This window comes from Ambystoma mexicanum, chromosome 5p (genome assembly GCF_040938575.1).
Source record: "Ambystoma mexicanum isolate Mex_15411 chromosome 5p, UKY_AmexF1_1, whole genome shotgun sequence".
NCBI classification, from domain to species: domain Eukaryota; kingdom Metazoa; phylum Chordata; class Amphibia; order Caudata; family Ambystomatidae; genus Ambystoma; species Ambystoma mexicanum.
The window spans coordinates 1,281,966,594-1,281,983,137 of record NC_090930.1 but is presented as its reverse complement, the minus strand read 5'-3'; the positions used below and the strand labels follow the sequence as shown (position 1 = coordinate 1,281,983,137).

Below are 16,544 nucleotides of genomic sequence, written 5' to 3'. Positions count from 1 at the left end.
TGAGGAGGATGAGTGGGTGTGGAGAAATGTAGATGGGGAGCAGATTGGTGGAAGTACTAGGATGAGGATTAGTGGGTGTAGGCGTAATGTGCATTTTGGGGGCGCATATTGGTACTGAGAACAGGAATAACGGATGTAATTTTAATTATAATTATATCATTATATTTGTTATTTCATAACATGCTTAATACCAGGACCCGTTTCTAAGTGTGTTGCCCCTGAGCTATCCTCTGGGCCTGTATGTCATGCAGGTGTAATGTGCATGAGGAATGTGCATACTTGTACTGGGACGAGTAAGAGTGGGTGTAGGTGTAATGTGCATTTCCACAGCGCGTCTTTGTACTGGGATGAGGAAGTGTGAGTGTGACCTTAAGGTAGTATAGGGGTACGCATATTTGTACTGGGACGGGGAATAGAGGATGCAGGCATAATGTACTTTCGCAGTGCGCATATTTGTACTAGGATGAAGATCAGTGGGTGTAGGAGTAATGTGCACTTCGGGGTGCGTCTTTGTACTGGGACTAGGAATAGTGGGTGTAGGTGCAATGTAGAAGTATTGGGGCGAGGAATAGGAGGTGTGGGTGGAAGTAGTGGCGATGACTTGTGAGTTATCATGGATTACTTTTTTGACATTGGTGTGTCCTATGACATGGTTCACATTGCGCTGCTGAAATCTTCTACTGCGCTACCTTGGTTTGAGCTGTGGGCGTGTTGTGGCCGTGTCGGATGCAAACAAATGTTTGCTCTGCAACTTTCCTCGCACACTTATTTCTGTAAATCTGCTCCCCAAGTTATGCGTTTGCGTTGCGCAATCTTAGCGCTGACCTGACACTTTTGCGTGCCATTAGCACTTTTATTGTAAATTAGCCCCTAATACCGTGCGTCTGCAAACAGGGCAAACGGTAGCAGCACAAATCAATACCACAAATAAAGAAGCGGAAAAGACAGGTATGTGCAACGCCTCACCACATTGTGTGGACCGAAATAAAATGTGCATATGGTAAGCAGCCGGTGCGTGGCTGATGAGGATTATAAAATGCTCTGCAGAGCTCGACTGCGCACCTGCAAACAACGAACATCGCCAACTGGGCTTTGTAGTGAAGAGTGAGGAGATTTCTTACTTTCCCCCGTGACGAGTACCAGCTTCAATGATGTTGTTGCAGGGGGGGGCAGCCATGACACAACTTTACATGAACAGTCTCCCTACAGAGAAAGGGCTGGGAGTAACTGTACTGTAAAATGCAATAACCTTCTCGAAACGCAAAAAAAAAAAACCCGAAGACATTGACAGGTTTTATTACCGAGCACCGTGTCCTTTAAATGACTGTTTCTAGCTTTCTGTCCGGCTTTCGAGGCTCGGGTTTTTCTCAATGTTTTCTTTCATTTTGCACTATTTTTGTTTCTATATGCAAAGACTGGCCAGGCCTGGTGCCTGCCTGGGGGTGGGGTGGGTTTGGGAGGCAGCTGCGCGCTCCCCGAGAGGGTTTCCTGTGCCACGACTGCTCTCTAGCGTCAAGAGTGCAGAAGTGACGGCAAGGCAAGGCTCGCGCTGAGGAGAGGCGGGAAGGAGGCGACCTGCAGTATCGGCGCTTATCCACTGAATGCGTCGTCGCAGCAGCGCTTGCAGCCTGGGAGTCACGGTTAACACCGTGTGGAAGTGGGGACGAGGCGCCCCAGCTATCCACCTCCCAAACACGACTACAGGGATCCAATGTGGATTAACCCTTCGTGGGTGACATCCTCTCGTTACAGCTTGTCATGTTGTCAATCGAAGCAAGCTCTGTTCGTGTCACGGCGGCGGGTTGGTCCGTTCGTGTTGCACTTGGAAACGACGTATTTCTCTTACGGGCCTTCATTTCGGAAGCCCTGTTCAGTATTCTCGGTTATGACCACACTCCATTTGAGGGGCGCGGGAACCTGGCCACGCGTCGGGCCCAATCTGAATGCGCAGACAGAATAAAAAAGGAGCGTTTTACACCGTCATAAACTACGTGTTACCCGCTATGACAAAACATATAATAATAGTTTTTCTGTCGTGGGAATACAACGAATTTTAAGGGCACAGATAATATGCGTTTGATAAATAACTTTGTGGATCCTTTGATAAATAACCCTCGTTGAAATTTTCCGTCGTGTTTGATGGGTGATCTGTTTTTTTTTTTTTTTTTTTTTTTTTTTAACCGGGGTGCACCAATGGACACCGTCTCAAATCCGCCAGCGAAACTACCGCCAACATGACAGTTTTGCGCAGCTGGGCAATTTTTTTAATCATGGCGCTTCGTGGACATCGGCAGTGACTAGTTTTCAAAGCTTTGAACTGGTGCAAAAAAATAAAATAATGTTTAGATACTACGGAATGGAGCAAACAAGTTAGCTCTAATCGCATTATCCCAAAAAAAGAAGAAAACAGATTTCTCCATGGAAAATGGAAGCAGGCTACCTTATTTATGTATTACGTTTACTGCATAGTATGAAAATGAAGGTAGTAAAACCCGTTTGGTTATGTCATACAGCAAACATAGTACAGCACAGTCAGATGTATGTTTGCTTTGGTGCAAGCGTTTTTGTATAATCTGGATTGCAAAACCGGCATGCTCCACGGGTGCAAAACGTTGATATTCTGGCCGCAGAGTATCACCCGATTTGACAGAATGTGAGGACGTGAGGAAAACTATGTCGTCACGTCACGGGGTGACTTTTTGCCAGAAGTGCCTGCAGCCCTTGCCGCCTGGTGCTCTACAAACAGAAGTGCGTGAACAATTATATGCGCGGTGACATGAGGACGCGCGGCCCTTCCATTTGTAAACAACCTGAAAAGGCGTTCTAGAAAGGCTATATGCACGCCCAAGCGTGCACACATGTGGCTAATGTCAGACTGGCATTTGGGTTGGAAATATGTGTACCTCATAATCCAAGTTAGATCAGTTAAGTGAACACGATATACCTCAGTTTGATTAGTATACTATAAATGTAATCTTTATGCACCGCAACCTAACACCCGCTACTGTATTGCGTGAATACGACGATGTACACTGTGAATTCGAAATAGCTATGTTATTTGAAAGATTTGAATTTTATCACCACTGGCAAGGCATCAAGCACAATCGGTCAAGCGATGAACATGTAAATACGTTTTTCCTCACAAAAAGTGCTTTGCCCATGCGCTTGTGCCACCTGAGGGACCAGGTGCTTACCGGGTCCAACCCAGGCCCGAATGCATCACCCGTGAATGCAAAATTGTAGTAGTGCACAAAAGACATTTAAAATCCGCAAAAGTGGCCTCCGCGAGTGTTGGTCGTGTGACCACAGGGTTTCTACGAGGACGCACTGCAGTCGGGGACGCGAGAGGTGGGGCGGTCTGTCGCAGTTGCCGGTCTCCCAGAGCCGCCCCAGTTGAAAGCTGTGTAGAAAGGACACGCCATGGATGTTATTAGTGAAAGCAATGACAGCCACACAGAAAAAAAGAAGATGTGGCGAGGGAGACATACATGCAAACAGTGGCACACTAGTGCACATCCGACCACCGGTCGGCAGCCCCCATCGCCACAGCGCCCTGTGCCACGCTCGCTGTGAGTTGGGCGTCGCCTTCACGCCTTCCGCTCTGTCTGCTTTCGCGTTCATTCTCGATGTGTGGCTGGTAGGATGGAGTCTGGCAGACGCGTGCATTAATACAGACCGTCCCATATAAAGGGCGCGTGAGTCCTCCTTTACTAAACCGCCAACACCGTGCAGTGTGTGGGAGCAGACTGCGGTGCTGCCATCGGCTCGAACTCTTTACAGCTACAATGTGCCGTTATTTCAGATACAGTTTACTTGCATTTTGGGGGGTTATACTGGAAGCAATCCTTGTAGTTATTGCGATGAAAGTGACTCCGAACAATTCAGAGCAAATTAGACGCACTGTGTTTAACTGGAGCGAAGGTCAGTAGAGGACACGGGGCCCGTGTGTGTCTATTAGCGCGGCATCGCCGCTCTATCGAAACCACAACGGGCTTCCATTGACCCCACCTCCCCGGCCCCCACGTAAACCTGCTGCACAAGAGGGGTTTGAAGAAGTAGGCAAGCACCGCCACGCTCCTCACGATGGATGGATGGATGGATGGATGGATGGATGGATGGATGGATGGATGGATGGATGGATGGATGGATGGATGGATGGATGGATGGATGGATGGATGGATGGATGGATGGATGGATGGATGGATGGATGGATGGATGGATGGATGGATGGATGGATGGATGGATGGATGGATGGATGGATGGATGGATGGATGGATGGATGGATGGATGGATGGATGGATGGATGGATGGATGGATGGATGGATGGATGGATGGATGGATGGATGGATGGATGGATGGATGGATGGATGAAGAGAAGAAGGATGAGGAGGAGACGGAGAAGGAGAGGAAGACTTATTATTAATTTCCTAACAAGATGTCCGGTGAGCAGCTAGTGTGAGGCGCGCATGGACACAGGTGCCGGGGATGTGGTCGGACTGATACTCGGGCCAGAAGAGTCACAGGAGGCTGATGGCGCGAACTCGAAACCTGTATTGGGAAATTAGACGGGTGTTTCGGTAAGAAGACCGCAGGGCCGCCTGATGGACTGGTAACGCCCTGTCCCACTAATTGCCACGTCGTCGTGGAGTCTCATTATGGGCCTGCGCGTGAATAAGACGTAAGCCCGGAACTGTCACTGCGAGGAAACAAGGAGATGTAGAGGCCACCATGCGAGTTACTGGTTATACTGGCCTTGCCACCAGTAAGGAGTGTGGGTATTCTCCGAGTAGCTCCCCTTAGGGAGCTGGGAAAGGTCCCGAGAGCAGACCCTGCGGATTAAGACGCCACACAGGCAGGGACGACGTTTTCCCTATGGCAGTGACGTGAGAACGTGCACCTACACATTACTCTAAAACTCCCAAGACTGGTTCCACAGATACATAAATATATAACACCGCAGGGTTTAGCCAGTGCGAGCAGAGTCAGGCCGGGAACTATGCCCCCTCAGCGGGTCGTGCAGAGGAGCGATGGGTGACAGCCAGGAAGTCAATCCAACCCAACTGGCAACCATATTAAAAACCGTTTCGGTGGCAGTGCGAGGATTGGGTTGGCTAGCGGTGACAGTGCGAGGATTGTCATACACACAAACTAGCCCAAAGTTAAGTTACGGAAATAATCCCGTTTTCTGGTAAATATTCATGCACCGGGCGACATGCTGTCCCCCTGGGCTGGAGACAACGCTCCAGTCCAACGGCAGACTCGTGCCCCCAGCTCTTCCCCACTCCACAGAAGCAAGAGCGCGAGCCCCGGAATGGAACGGGCGCAAGAGTCACGGCCGCCATTTTACCAAAGGCGCTCCCAGCGGCGCGGTCTCTATATTGGCAATATAGCCCGGAATCTTTTAAGGGAAAGGAGAAACCCTGCGTCCTCTGTCCAGTGCAATGTGACTCTTATTGCTGTCCTCCGCCCCCCGACGGCAGCAGTAGCAGCTTAAATGCGGCCCCGAACTCACAGGAAGCTGCGCTGTCTGCGAAGCCCACGGCCATGTTTTATTCAGGTGCTGCGGCCCGTATCGATTTCTCCGCCCGGCGGTTTAAATACGAATATGTATTATTAAAAAACGTTACAGTATTTGAACTTCCTGTCAATACACATCAATTAAACATCACGCAGTGGTCGGGCTATTATCTCACGCGGGCAGCGCCGGGGGCAGGGCCGCTTCTGGGGGAGGCGAGCAGGTGTGATGTGCTTGATGATTGAGGCGTTGTCGGGCAGCTTTTCTTTTTGGGAGAGGGTGACCCTGTGCAATCCAAGGGCATATTATAAGCCTCGACACTGTTGCTTATTTCTGTCTATTGTGTTATTTCCTCCACGTTGTACGTCTATTTAGACGGAGAGGGAAAGAAGCACACATACACAAACGCCCGCACCATTATCCGTGCAAGGGGGTGCCTTCCCGTGCACCTGTCGATAAGGCGTGCGTGTGTGTGTATATACTTACTGGGCGTATACAGCGCAGCTTTAAACTGAACAGCTATGCTCTAATATGGGATAACTGTGGCATGCCTTACATTATCGATCCATCACGAGGGGTGAATTAACATATCTTTGTTAAAAGGGCTGACACATGGGCGTCAGCATGCTGCGCCCGAATAATAAGGTGCCATTCTACAGAAGTGTCTTAAATAGATGCGAGCCGTCATGGGGGGTACTGGGGCGGTTCATGACACACTTGACATCTCGGCGAGGCGTCCCTCCCAAGCAAGTAAACTGCGTGCGCGTGGGGCGAGGGCACAGACTGCACCGAGTTTGGCATGTGGAGCCGGGTCTCCTGAAGCTCTGTGGGAGTCTGCGGACCTGCAGGGAATATGTCGCTTAACCCTTGACTGGAGGAGAAATGATGGGCTTAGGCGGTGCCCCCAAAACCCCTATTGCTTTATAAGCGTGCTTGTGACTTAAACCTCGCTGCTCCCGCTTTCCATAAACACACCCCTTGTCTGTCAGGCATTCTGTGACTCTCCCTCGGATACGGTTTCTCCCCTCTGCGGTTCAGTGATACTTGGTTCCCACCCCTTCCTCCCCCCGCCCCCTGCCCCCCGCTTCCAATGTGTGCGCTCTCTCTGGAGGTGGGGAAGGGGGTGGAGGCGAGGGCGGGCCCCGTCTGCACAGGAAGATGAGGAGCAGGTGACGGACAGCTCCATCTCCCTGAACTCATCGGGAACTCCGCTGCTCTTTCTCTGTTTCTTAACTCTTCACACTAAGGTTTCCCGTGGAAAAAAGTGGCCGCGCTCTGCGGCGCCCGGGGAGCGGCAGCAGCACCAGCCGCCACTCACCACACACAGCGCCTCTGCACCGGGCACCGGGGGCTGGCGCCCGCACTATGCGCCCGCGCTGCCTCCAGCATGCTCGTCCCCTGCCCGGCCCGCGCCTCCAGAGCAGCCGCTCGCCCCCTCTAGACCTCTGAAAGGAGCGGGGAGCAAGGGGAGACGGTCCGCGGAGCCGAGCCTCGGCAGAGCGGGAGGCAGAGAGGCGCGCAGCGGGGCTCTGCCCGGCGGCCCCGGCCGGCCATGTCCTACCCGCGGGGATACCTGTACCAGCCGCCCGGCTCCCTGGCGCTCTACTCCTGCCCGGCCGCCTACGGCGCTGCCCGCGGGGGCGGGGTGGAGTTGCTGGCCCGCTCCGCGGCTGCCTCTTCGGGCTCGTCCTTCACCCCCTACCAGAGCTCGGCGTCGGCGTTCAGTGCCCAGGCGGCGTCGGCGGCAGCGGCTGCCGCTGAGTGTTTCGGCGGCTCCCTGCACTACCCCGGGGCCGGGGGAGACCCCACCGCCGGCTTCCCTGCCTACATGGTGAGTTGCCTCTCTTTCACTGCATGCGCTTTGCTTTTTGGGTCATTACATTGAATATGTCATATCAGTAATGGAGTGTGGAGTAGAGCAGGCAGTGTCCCGTGTTCAGACTATAACAGTCCACTTTGCACGGGGTCAAACGACGCGTTCTTTCACTCTGTTGCCGTTAAAGCATAAGTGGACCTATATTTATATATGAACACAAACCTCCAAGCGGGTGAGCAAATGCACACGTGCACATCAACGCACAGACACCTCTTTATTTAAACGTAGGCGTTTAGAGTATTGCACTCATAACAACACTACTACTTTCAGGAATGCGTGTCGATCTACACACTGGCACGTGTAATCAATTGTGAGACAACACATATTTCCAAAAGTAATACATGCCCGCCATTTCAGTAAAACACGAGCAGCCCTATATAAGTAAATGTGTTTTGTTGATTTGATCTGGTGTCCATTTTGTAATGAAATAGTTCCGAAAACGCATCCTTTTGTTGGTTACGCTCGGGAGTGTCTTGGCCCCTGCTTCTTCCCACGCTACGGGTCGGAGCACGGGTCATTTCAGTGGACTGACTTCTGCCGAGGAGATTCTTTTAAATGTGCGCTACATGTCGCTTCAGCGTGCCCACTCCTGTAGCATTGCCCCCTCACAATATGTTTTTCGGTGGTCTGTATTTGTAGTTAATCCGCGTTTTTGTTTTGTCTATTCTTGGGGGCACTGGGCCGTGCAATGTTCAGCCTAGTTACTCTTGTGCCCTCGGGCTGTGGCCCCTGCGCCCCACCCGAGCCCCCCTTTCAGCCACACAGCCAGATCTTTAGGTTCCTCTCATTAAAAGGAAACACAATCTGAATATGATTCCGGCCTCGTTAACATGACTCCATTTTAATCATCGCTTTCCCCCCGCATTAACAAGACATTCGATCGTTTGCAAACAATGTGCGCGGCTGGAGGAATATCTGTGCAAAGTGGCATTTTTCTGCTGCCCGACCCCTGGATCATGTTTGCTTTTAATGGCACTGGACCCCGCGGGGAGGGACGGGCAGCACCGCCCCCCCCCCCCCCCCCCGCTTGATTGCTAACAGCTCGAGGCCAGCCTGAGATTCTGGACGGTGTAATCGTGTGCCCAGGGCTTTGGCACCAGAAAGTGTCTAGTACCTCGCCCTGTCCAGCCAAGCACACGGTTCCTTCTGCCAATCCAGTCCCAGAGCACCGTCTCCAACCCCCCCTTTGCCCCTCCCCGCGGCCCCATGCGGTGCCCTCTCAAACACGCCGAATTTAAAACGTCAACAAAGGAGATTTAAAATGCTAATTGCGCCACATTTCATCAATTCGACCCGCTGCATATCTTCTCGTTTGCAAATTGGATTGGCCGTGCAGCGGGGGGCCGAATTGTAAAGAGGGGCGATTTAGTTAGAAAAGCGACAAAAGGGGAGAGAGAAGACAGTACCTTTTTAAAAGTTCGTTTGCCCCTTTTTTTCGAAGTGAAGCACTTTAACAAATGAAAGCCTCACTTGGAACGACCAAGCCCCCAACGTTTTACCAAAATAAATAGAGAAACAAAGGTAGGGAACCCCTATTCCACGTGGTAGTTGGGGCCAATATGAGCCAACAGAACAGAAACTGTCTACCCCTGGACTTGTTCACTAATCATAATAAGGATCCCATTTCCTTTTGTTAGGGATTTTAGCCAATTATCCCATTTACCGCCATCCTGTCATGACCCTCACAAGGAGTGCGTTAAAACCTGATTTATTGACATAGCAACAATTCAATTACACTCAATACAAAACAAGAACCATTGACCAACAATACAAAAAGAAAAGACGCACGATCAAAGAATACAATCCAACCAAGGGACAGAACCTTGGACTTAAATTTGAAGAAAAGGTTGGCAAGAACAGAAGACCCGAAAGGTGTGTTCTGCTCTTTTGTTGATATAAAGCCACAAGACCCCGAACGTCAGGATAGTTGGGAGGGAAGTGCGTGGACTGAAAGTCATCTCACTTGGAGAAAGATTGGGTGATTATTTTCTTATGCATTCTTCTAAGCATCACTCCTTTTATTATGTTTCGAGAATGGTGGTGCACCAAATAAGTCATTCATTTGATGAACCATGCATTCCCCACAAGTTAACTTGGCATCGCCTAGGAGGTGCTTGAGAACACTGATGTACCAACCGAATCATGTGTTTGATTGATTGTTTGTACACGTTATTACTTCTTGGCACCACCTTGGATGCCCTCATTTCTCAAAAGGATATACGTCACTTAATAGGGTCTGCCCACTCGTATCATAGTCAAGCTGAGGGAAGATTAAGGGCATCCTTCGAACATTTTAGCAAAAAATGAACACCTTAAACAGAATCGCATTGAGAGGCTGCTGGCATTCTCTTTTCTTGCTATGTGTCAGTAAAGAAGGTCTTAAAGGCATCTTTTAATTGCATATTTAACAAATGGGTGCATGGGAAAATCATTATAGTCATTTTTCATTTCCAAGTCCTTTAAGGTTGTTTATGCAGCATGAATAATTAATTGGCAACTTATGTTAAATATCTCTTTTTATTATAGGGATCACCGTATGATGCCCACGCGACTGGAATGACTGGGGCCATCAGCTACCACCCCTATGGCAGCCCTGCTTATCCCTACCAGCTGAACGACCCGGCCTACCGGAAGAACGCCACCCGGGAAACCACCAGCACCCTGAAGGCCTGGCTGCAGGAGCACCGCAAGAACCCCTACCCCACCAAGGGTGAGAAGATCATGCTGGCCATCATCACCAAGATGACCCTGACCCAGGTCTCCACCTGGTTCGCCAACGCCCGCCGCAGGCTCAAGAAGGAGAACAAGGTGACCTGGGCCCCGCGGAACAAGAGTGAGGATGAGGACGAGGAGGACGGCGACGGTGACAGGGCTAAGGAGGAGAGTTCAGACAAGGGGCAGGAGAGCAACGAGGCCTCGGCGGAAGATGAAGGTGAGGCCTTTTTCCGGTTCAATGGCATTGAGTTAATTAGTAGGAAAGGGATAGGCAAACCCAAGATGCCACCCGTTCCCAGACTGCGTGGGCACATTCTTTGGTTCTTTGCATTCTGGTACTTGAAATCATTCATGTTGTATGATGGGGGGAAAAACAAAAGTGCATTTCTCAGAAGGTGAAGAATGCAGACTGGGCTGAATAGGTACTCACATCAGTGCTGGTGCAGCTTAAGCTTTCTGCATGAAGACGGCCATTCATTTTACTCTAATGTGATTAGCAATTTTACAGTAACATGCATTCGGCATCAAATAATGTATCCTTAGAGAATTTGCAGTGATCACTTCACCCCTCTTCCACCACCCGAACTGTGCTCCCCTTAGCCTCCCCCTTCCATGCCCCACCACACATTGGCCACTACTTCTCTGAGCAAGTGCGGCCAGTATCATCAACGTGTGGTGATGTCCACAGTCTAAGATAGTGTTGGGGGGAGACTTGGTCTTTTCCGCCCCCCTTTTTGGCAGAGCGCTCTCGGGCAGCAGAGTCCTCTGCTTGCATTTATCTCATATAAATGTGTTTTACTTGCAATTATTCTCCTGGTTTCATTCCCTAGTGGGGTGTGTCCACTATTCAGTCTCAGCTACACGTGCGATGTTGGGTGTGAGCCTTCGATAGTCCAAGCTGCCAAATCCAGTGCCATGTTTAGAACATTATATCAAGTAAGGGCACTTCGCCACCAATGGTGATGCCAATTATCCACTTCGGTCAGTAGGCCTACATGCAGATTATAAGATTATAGAGTCAATAACCCAACTCGATTTTACCACGACTTTAATCTCTACATGATTTTAGCCTGACTGTGTCCCTGATTAATACAATCTATTTCAAATATAGTAGAGATATGCAAAATAATGGAAAGGGTAACATTGACACATCATGTTTCTGATCCAGTGTGGTATTTGTTGTCCTAGAATGTATCGGATAAAATCTCTTGCAAATATAATAGAATATAGAAAATCATGACTGGGTGACATGCACAGGCCTATTATCATAGAATGGCTAATGGCCTGGGGTTACTATATATAAAGAGAGCACATGATTATATTGCCTTCCTAAATACTCCCAGCTAATGTGTGTAGAAAGCTTTCATGAGTTCCAACTTTGACTTGTTTTGATGAGACTTGAATTAGGCGCACATCACTCACTTTGGCCTTGTTGCTTGTTCTGCCTCAGGTATCAGTTTGCACGTGGACTCTATGACTGACCACTCCTGCTCCGCCGAGTCCGACGGTGAGAAGATTCCCTGCCTGGAGGTGGAGCACCTATGCGAGTCTGGTTCTGAGTCCAAAGACAAGTACGAAGAGGACGACGAAGACGACGATGTGGAGGTGGAGGAAGACCAAGATCTCCCCAGCACCAAGCACTTTCCGCCATCGCCCCTGCGTGGGATGGACCGTGTTCTCCTTAACCACCACCAGCAACAGAGGGAGGAAATCGCAAGGACCCTAAACAAGACCTCTTTGGACAATGCTGTCTCTCCTAGCTCCCAGCCCCAGGCCGTCAAACCCAAACTCTGGTCTCTTGCAGAGATAGCCACTTCGGACCATAAACAGCAGACCCTGGGTCAAAGCAGCCCATCCACGGCCTTGTGCCCCCCTCCTACCTCCACCAACTCTCACGGCTCGACCTACTCCCCCTCGTCCATTTTAGGAGGACTTATTTACTACACATCACCATTTTACAGCAACTACGCAAACTATGGGAACTTCAATGCTGCCCTACAAAGCCAGGGCATCCTGCGCTACGGCTCCGCAGCTATGGCAGCTGGCGAGAGCCTAGGCCAGACTGTGATCACCACAGGCTCTGCCCACAAGCAGGGCCCGGACTCCCTCAGAACTGCCAGCAGCCAGAGCGAGCAGCACTTCCGGGGCTCTAGCTATGAGTCCAAAAAAGGGGAGCCGGTTCTCTAGCCTCACGTGAGCACTCAATAAGCCTGACTGAACAATTACCCGACTCAACACCGGCTTCAGCATCTCAGAAGAGTCCAAGCAAATGCCCTTGTCTAGCTAGAAGGATGCCCTTGGAGGCTATTGGAATACCTAGTTTTTGCACATGTACACCAATGATAAGTACACAAGAATGATGCAGTATACAAAGATATCCATCTCACTGCTGAGTGAGAGGATGGGGGCCACGGATCGAGTGTGACACCCCTTCCCTTACTCATCTGTGAACATTTCTGTGTAAGTACACATATATTTTTATATGTCAGATTGTTTCAGGTGACAACATGAAAGTGGCCCATCTGTGGTACAGTAGAACAACTCCACTTCTTTATGTACATTTATTACCTGCAGATACTCTTACAGAATGCACCCCTGGGTATAATTGTAGCACATGCCCTCATGCTATAGGTGTGCATATGCATCACCATTCACAGTTATGAAAATGGGACTGTAGAGAAAATATGCACAAAGCAACACAACTATTGTACTCGCACATAGTTATCCTGACTCTGTGGCATTTCCCTACAGGAGAAAAAGAGTGCAAACAAGGCACTTTTACCCTTGGTATTTCCACTTGGCAGGGAGTGGCAGTTGATTTTCAAATCCTTCATTAAACAGTGATGCTGCACCTCATGAAGGAAGGCCGCAAAGGTGTGTTTGTGTCTGGGAGGTTGTGGGGGGCGGGGTGGTTGTGCTATAACACCTCCGCTTGCCGAATACTTTTATTACAGGGCTGCTTTTTACAGATGAAATGATGGCCTCATTATGGTGACCGTGCCCCCACTCCATTCTTTAACTGGTGGCAGGAGCCCCTTATAGTTTCCACGCGGGCTATAGAGGGTAGCTGGGCTTTGAAAGAGAAACCGCCTGCAATGGAGACGGCGCGAGCAAGGGTATTAGGGAAGGGGTGTGTGTCCTTCAGCTGACTGCACCCCGTGGTTGTGTCTTGGTAGAGCCCTCACTGGACTTGTGCACAGTGGGAGTGCGACCTCTTCTCTGTAGGCATCCCTCAGCCAGGCCAGTGAGGGGGCGTGTGACTCTCCGAGCTGTGGAGTCCCCCCCCCCTCCAGTCCCTCTACCTTGCCCCCCCCACCACCACCAGAGCAGCTACCGGGAGGCTCATTATAAGAAAGCAAATCACCTCTTTCCAATGTAACGCTCCTTTGTGAGCCCTCGTGCCTCTCATGGAGCGGCACCGCCCATGATTTGAATAGAAACCGTGATATCATTGCTACTGGCGTTGTTTCCTTTAATTCAGGCAATAACTGTTTTAAACTTCACTGTTTTGTCTAAACCCATCAATCACACGAGATGTTAAATGCGAGCACCTGCTGCAGTTAATGTCCCCTGTGCAATTCTTTAATGCAGAAATGACTTTGCACTTAATTCACTGAACGTTTTCCAATGGGGTTTTGCCATTATAAAACACTTATGTGAATAAGTCCCTTTTTGTGGAAAGGGGCGGAATGTAATTAAAAACAAATATTAAACCTTATTTTCTAGTAAGAGGAGGCAGGCGGTGAGGCATAATACGTGGATGTGTGTTTTCATTATCTGGGTGTATGACGTCAGCTAAGAATTTGTTAAACACGTATGGGCAGAGTTTGTAAGGCTGCAGACAACTCGGGTGTCCTTTCATCTCCTAAATAGGTCTTCTTTGGGTGTTATGCATTGTTTCCTTTGCCTCGTCCTTTCAAATTATAACACACCTGGCCACCCCCTCACAGGGTTTCCTGCTCCCAGATAGGAAAAAAACTGGAATACCAACACCTCTCCCCAAAACCACCACCAGCAAAAAATAAATAAATACATTGCTGGTAATGTGCAGGAGCCACAGGTCTGGCTCGAGGTGTGTGGGGCCCATTTCAAGATGATGGTTGCCCCTTCCACCCCCTTGCTTAGTGTGGAAAGCAGACTGATGCACCCGTGGGGGGGCATAGATTTTAATGGCGATACAGATATGGTTAATAGCTGCCAATTATCACAAGACGGTGAGCCAGCAGGGAGCTGAGACACTGAATGCCCGCTTAATAGCTGTGAACCCTTCTTTTTAAGCAAGTGGCAGATGTGGAGCAACCAGTGTTGAAAGGCAACTAGGTGAAAACACTTCTCTTTTCCCCAATGGAAGTGGGGGCCGCACGGGCTCCAGCAAACACAGCTAGTAAGGCAAGTGCTGCAAAGCGCACAGTCTAAGCCCTTCCTTTATATATTACTTGTTAATATAAATGATCATACTATTAACATACTGGTTGGCGATATGAGTGCAGTTCCCCGGTCTCCTGAGGCTCGGGTACCCTTTCATTTGAAAAGGTGAAAGGCCCTAACACCGTCCCTGGAGCAAAATCTGGCGTATCTTGAGATCGGGATGACCTCTGACCCACTAGGATACCGCAAGAGAGCTAAGGCATCAATGTCCCTAATGGAGCAGCGCTCCCCTGCAGTGGCGATATTGCGCGCCTACTTCACCCTTCGGCTACTGTGCACTTCTACTGCGCGTCCTCTTTCCGCCATTCTGGCGTAAAAGGGGGGTTTCCCACGGATATGGAGCTTGAGCTGCACGGCAATGATAAGCGCCACACACGACCTCAAAGCTCTTTCCCCAACATAGGTAGCTGCCGCGATTATTTTGCGAAAAACGCACCCAACAGCTCTGCCAGGCAGAATTCTATTCGACCACTTTAAGTTATCACACACCATATAATTCCAACATAGAATTAAAGTCACGTGACTGTGGTCAACACAACATGACAATCCCATTGTTCTCCGTCTGACTCGAGCTTCACGCGCCTGGCTGGATTGGTGCCCGGCGTAGTGTTGGCCCCTGGACTTGGTCACTTTTGAGGTGGGCACATGCGTTTGATTCTCAGGATGTGCGCGCCCCTCCGTCGCCACGGCATGCAGTGTCTCCGGGAAAGGTCGGGGTGTCAGCTGCGAGGATTGCCTCGCAAGCGACCTCTAAATTGAGAGACGATTCATGGTTGGACAGCTATAGCGGTCACACACACACACACACACACAAGTCGCAAAGTTTGATATTTATTTTTGTAACCGGGGCTCCTTATGCAAGTTGTATTGCAATGGCTCGGACAGTTTGTAAATACACGGCAACCCGCCTCGCCTGGATTTTATTTTGCAGCGTTTGTGGGGACCCGATCCTCGCTGGTTCTTGACTAGTTTATAACTCGAATTGTAAATAAAGGCAGAACAGTCTGGAACAATAAGGTGTGCGTCATTATTTCCCAATGTAATCGTCATTCGGCATGTGTGCAACTAATCAACTCGTTGTAATGTAATGCCATGCACACGATAATTGCTCGCAGCCTTTTTAAAATTGTTTTATTTTAATTTTACAAAGTGATTTAAATAATAATAATAAGTTGCATTGACGCCTAAAGTGTACAGAAACATAAGATAATATTTGTTTGCAGTTGTGAGTAGCTGAAGTAAGTAGCCCACTCGCTGTGAACTATTTTGAACTTGATATTATGGAATGGTGTCAAGGGTCAAGTACAATATCTGCTGGACAAAATATATAATTTATTTTAGAAGTACTTATTTTAAAGCAGTGTATATGTATCGCGCCATTATGCGCCACACCGTGTGTGGGGGCGGAGGGGGGGGGGGTGCGTGTACCGTGTTTGGTGTCGAGGGCAGAAGCTGTGTAAATATGTTTAGACGCTTCTGATACTGGCCGTTTTATCGCGCGCGTGAGAGGCGAGGAAATGCAAAATGGCCCCTAGCTGCGAAATACTGGGATAAAGACGCCCGAGACGGCGCTTAGAACACACTTTTGAGAATGCGGGGAAGGAGCGCGTCGGTTCTTCCGCCGGAGATGAATGGAGCGAGTATAAATTCCCGGTATGAAGCGAGAATAATCGCCTTTTCGAGAGCCCCCGAATCCATCATGCACTTATTGCGCGCGGCCCCGTCCGCCTTCCGCGGTGATTGATAAGCGGCGGGAGCTGCCGGCGGCGGGGGCGGCGGGGAGGTCCGCGGGCGCTTGGGCTCGCCGCGGCCGCCTGGACCGACTGTGCCTGGGCGGCTGCCCGCGTCCGCGCAGGGGAAGCCGGCGTCCCGCTCGCCTCCCTGCCCGGTGGCTGGCCGCGCTCGATGCGGGTACACCGCGCACGTATCAGTGATACAGGTGCGCTGTTCCTGTACCTCCCTATGTTAGACCACGCACGCTGCACGCGAATGAGCTAATGGCACATGTTC

The 16,544-nt window shown here is 50.0% G+C and overlaps 1 protein-coding gene across 1 annotated transcript; it reads left to right on the top strand.

Moving 5' to 3' along the window:
• The first annotated feature begins 6,666 nt into the window (after positions 1-6,666).
• On the top strand, positions 6,667-15,550 carry LOC138481526 (iroquois-class homeodomain protein irx-2-like). The gene is made up of 3 exons (XM_069613708.1): positions 6,667-7,346; positions 9,918-10,323; positions 11,557-15,550. Exons 1-3 carry the CDS (start codon positions 7,068-7,070, stop codon positions 12,291-12,293), a joined length of 1,422 nt encoding a protein of 473 aa, XP_069469809.1. The 5' UTR covers positions 6,667-7,067; the 3' UTR covers positions 12,294-15,550.
• Positions 15,551-16,544: the final 994 nt, after the last annotated feature.

Bases quoted from the DNA above. Each gene is read 5' to 3' on its own strand.
- LOC138481526 (XM_069613708.1), top strand. From the start codon at position 7,068: ATGTCCTACCCGCGGGGATACCTGTACCAGCCGCCCGGCTCCCTGGCG. The intron at 7,347-9,917 runs GTGAGTTGCCTC...TTTTTATTATAG, and splicing joins CCGGCTTCCCTGCCTACATG to GGATCACCGTATGATGCCCA. The intron at 10,324-11,556 runs GTGAGGCCTTTT...GTTCTGCCTCAG, and splicing joins GGCCTCGGCGGAAGATGAAG to GTATCAGTTTGCACGTGGAC.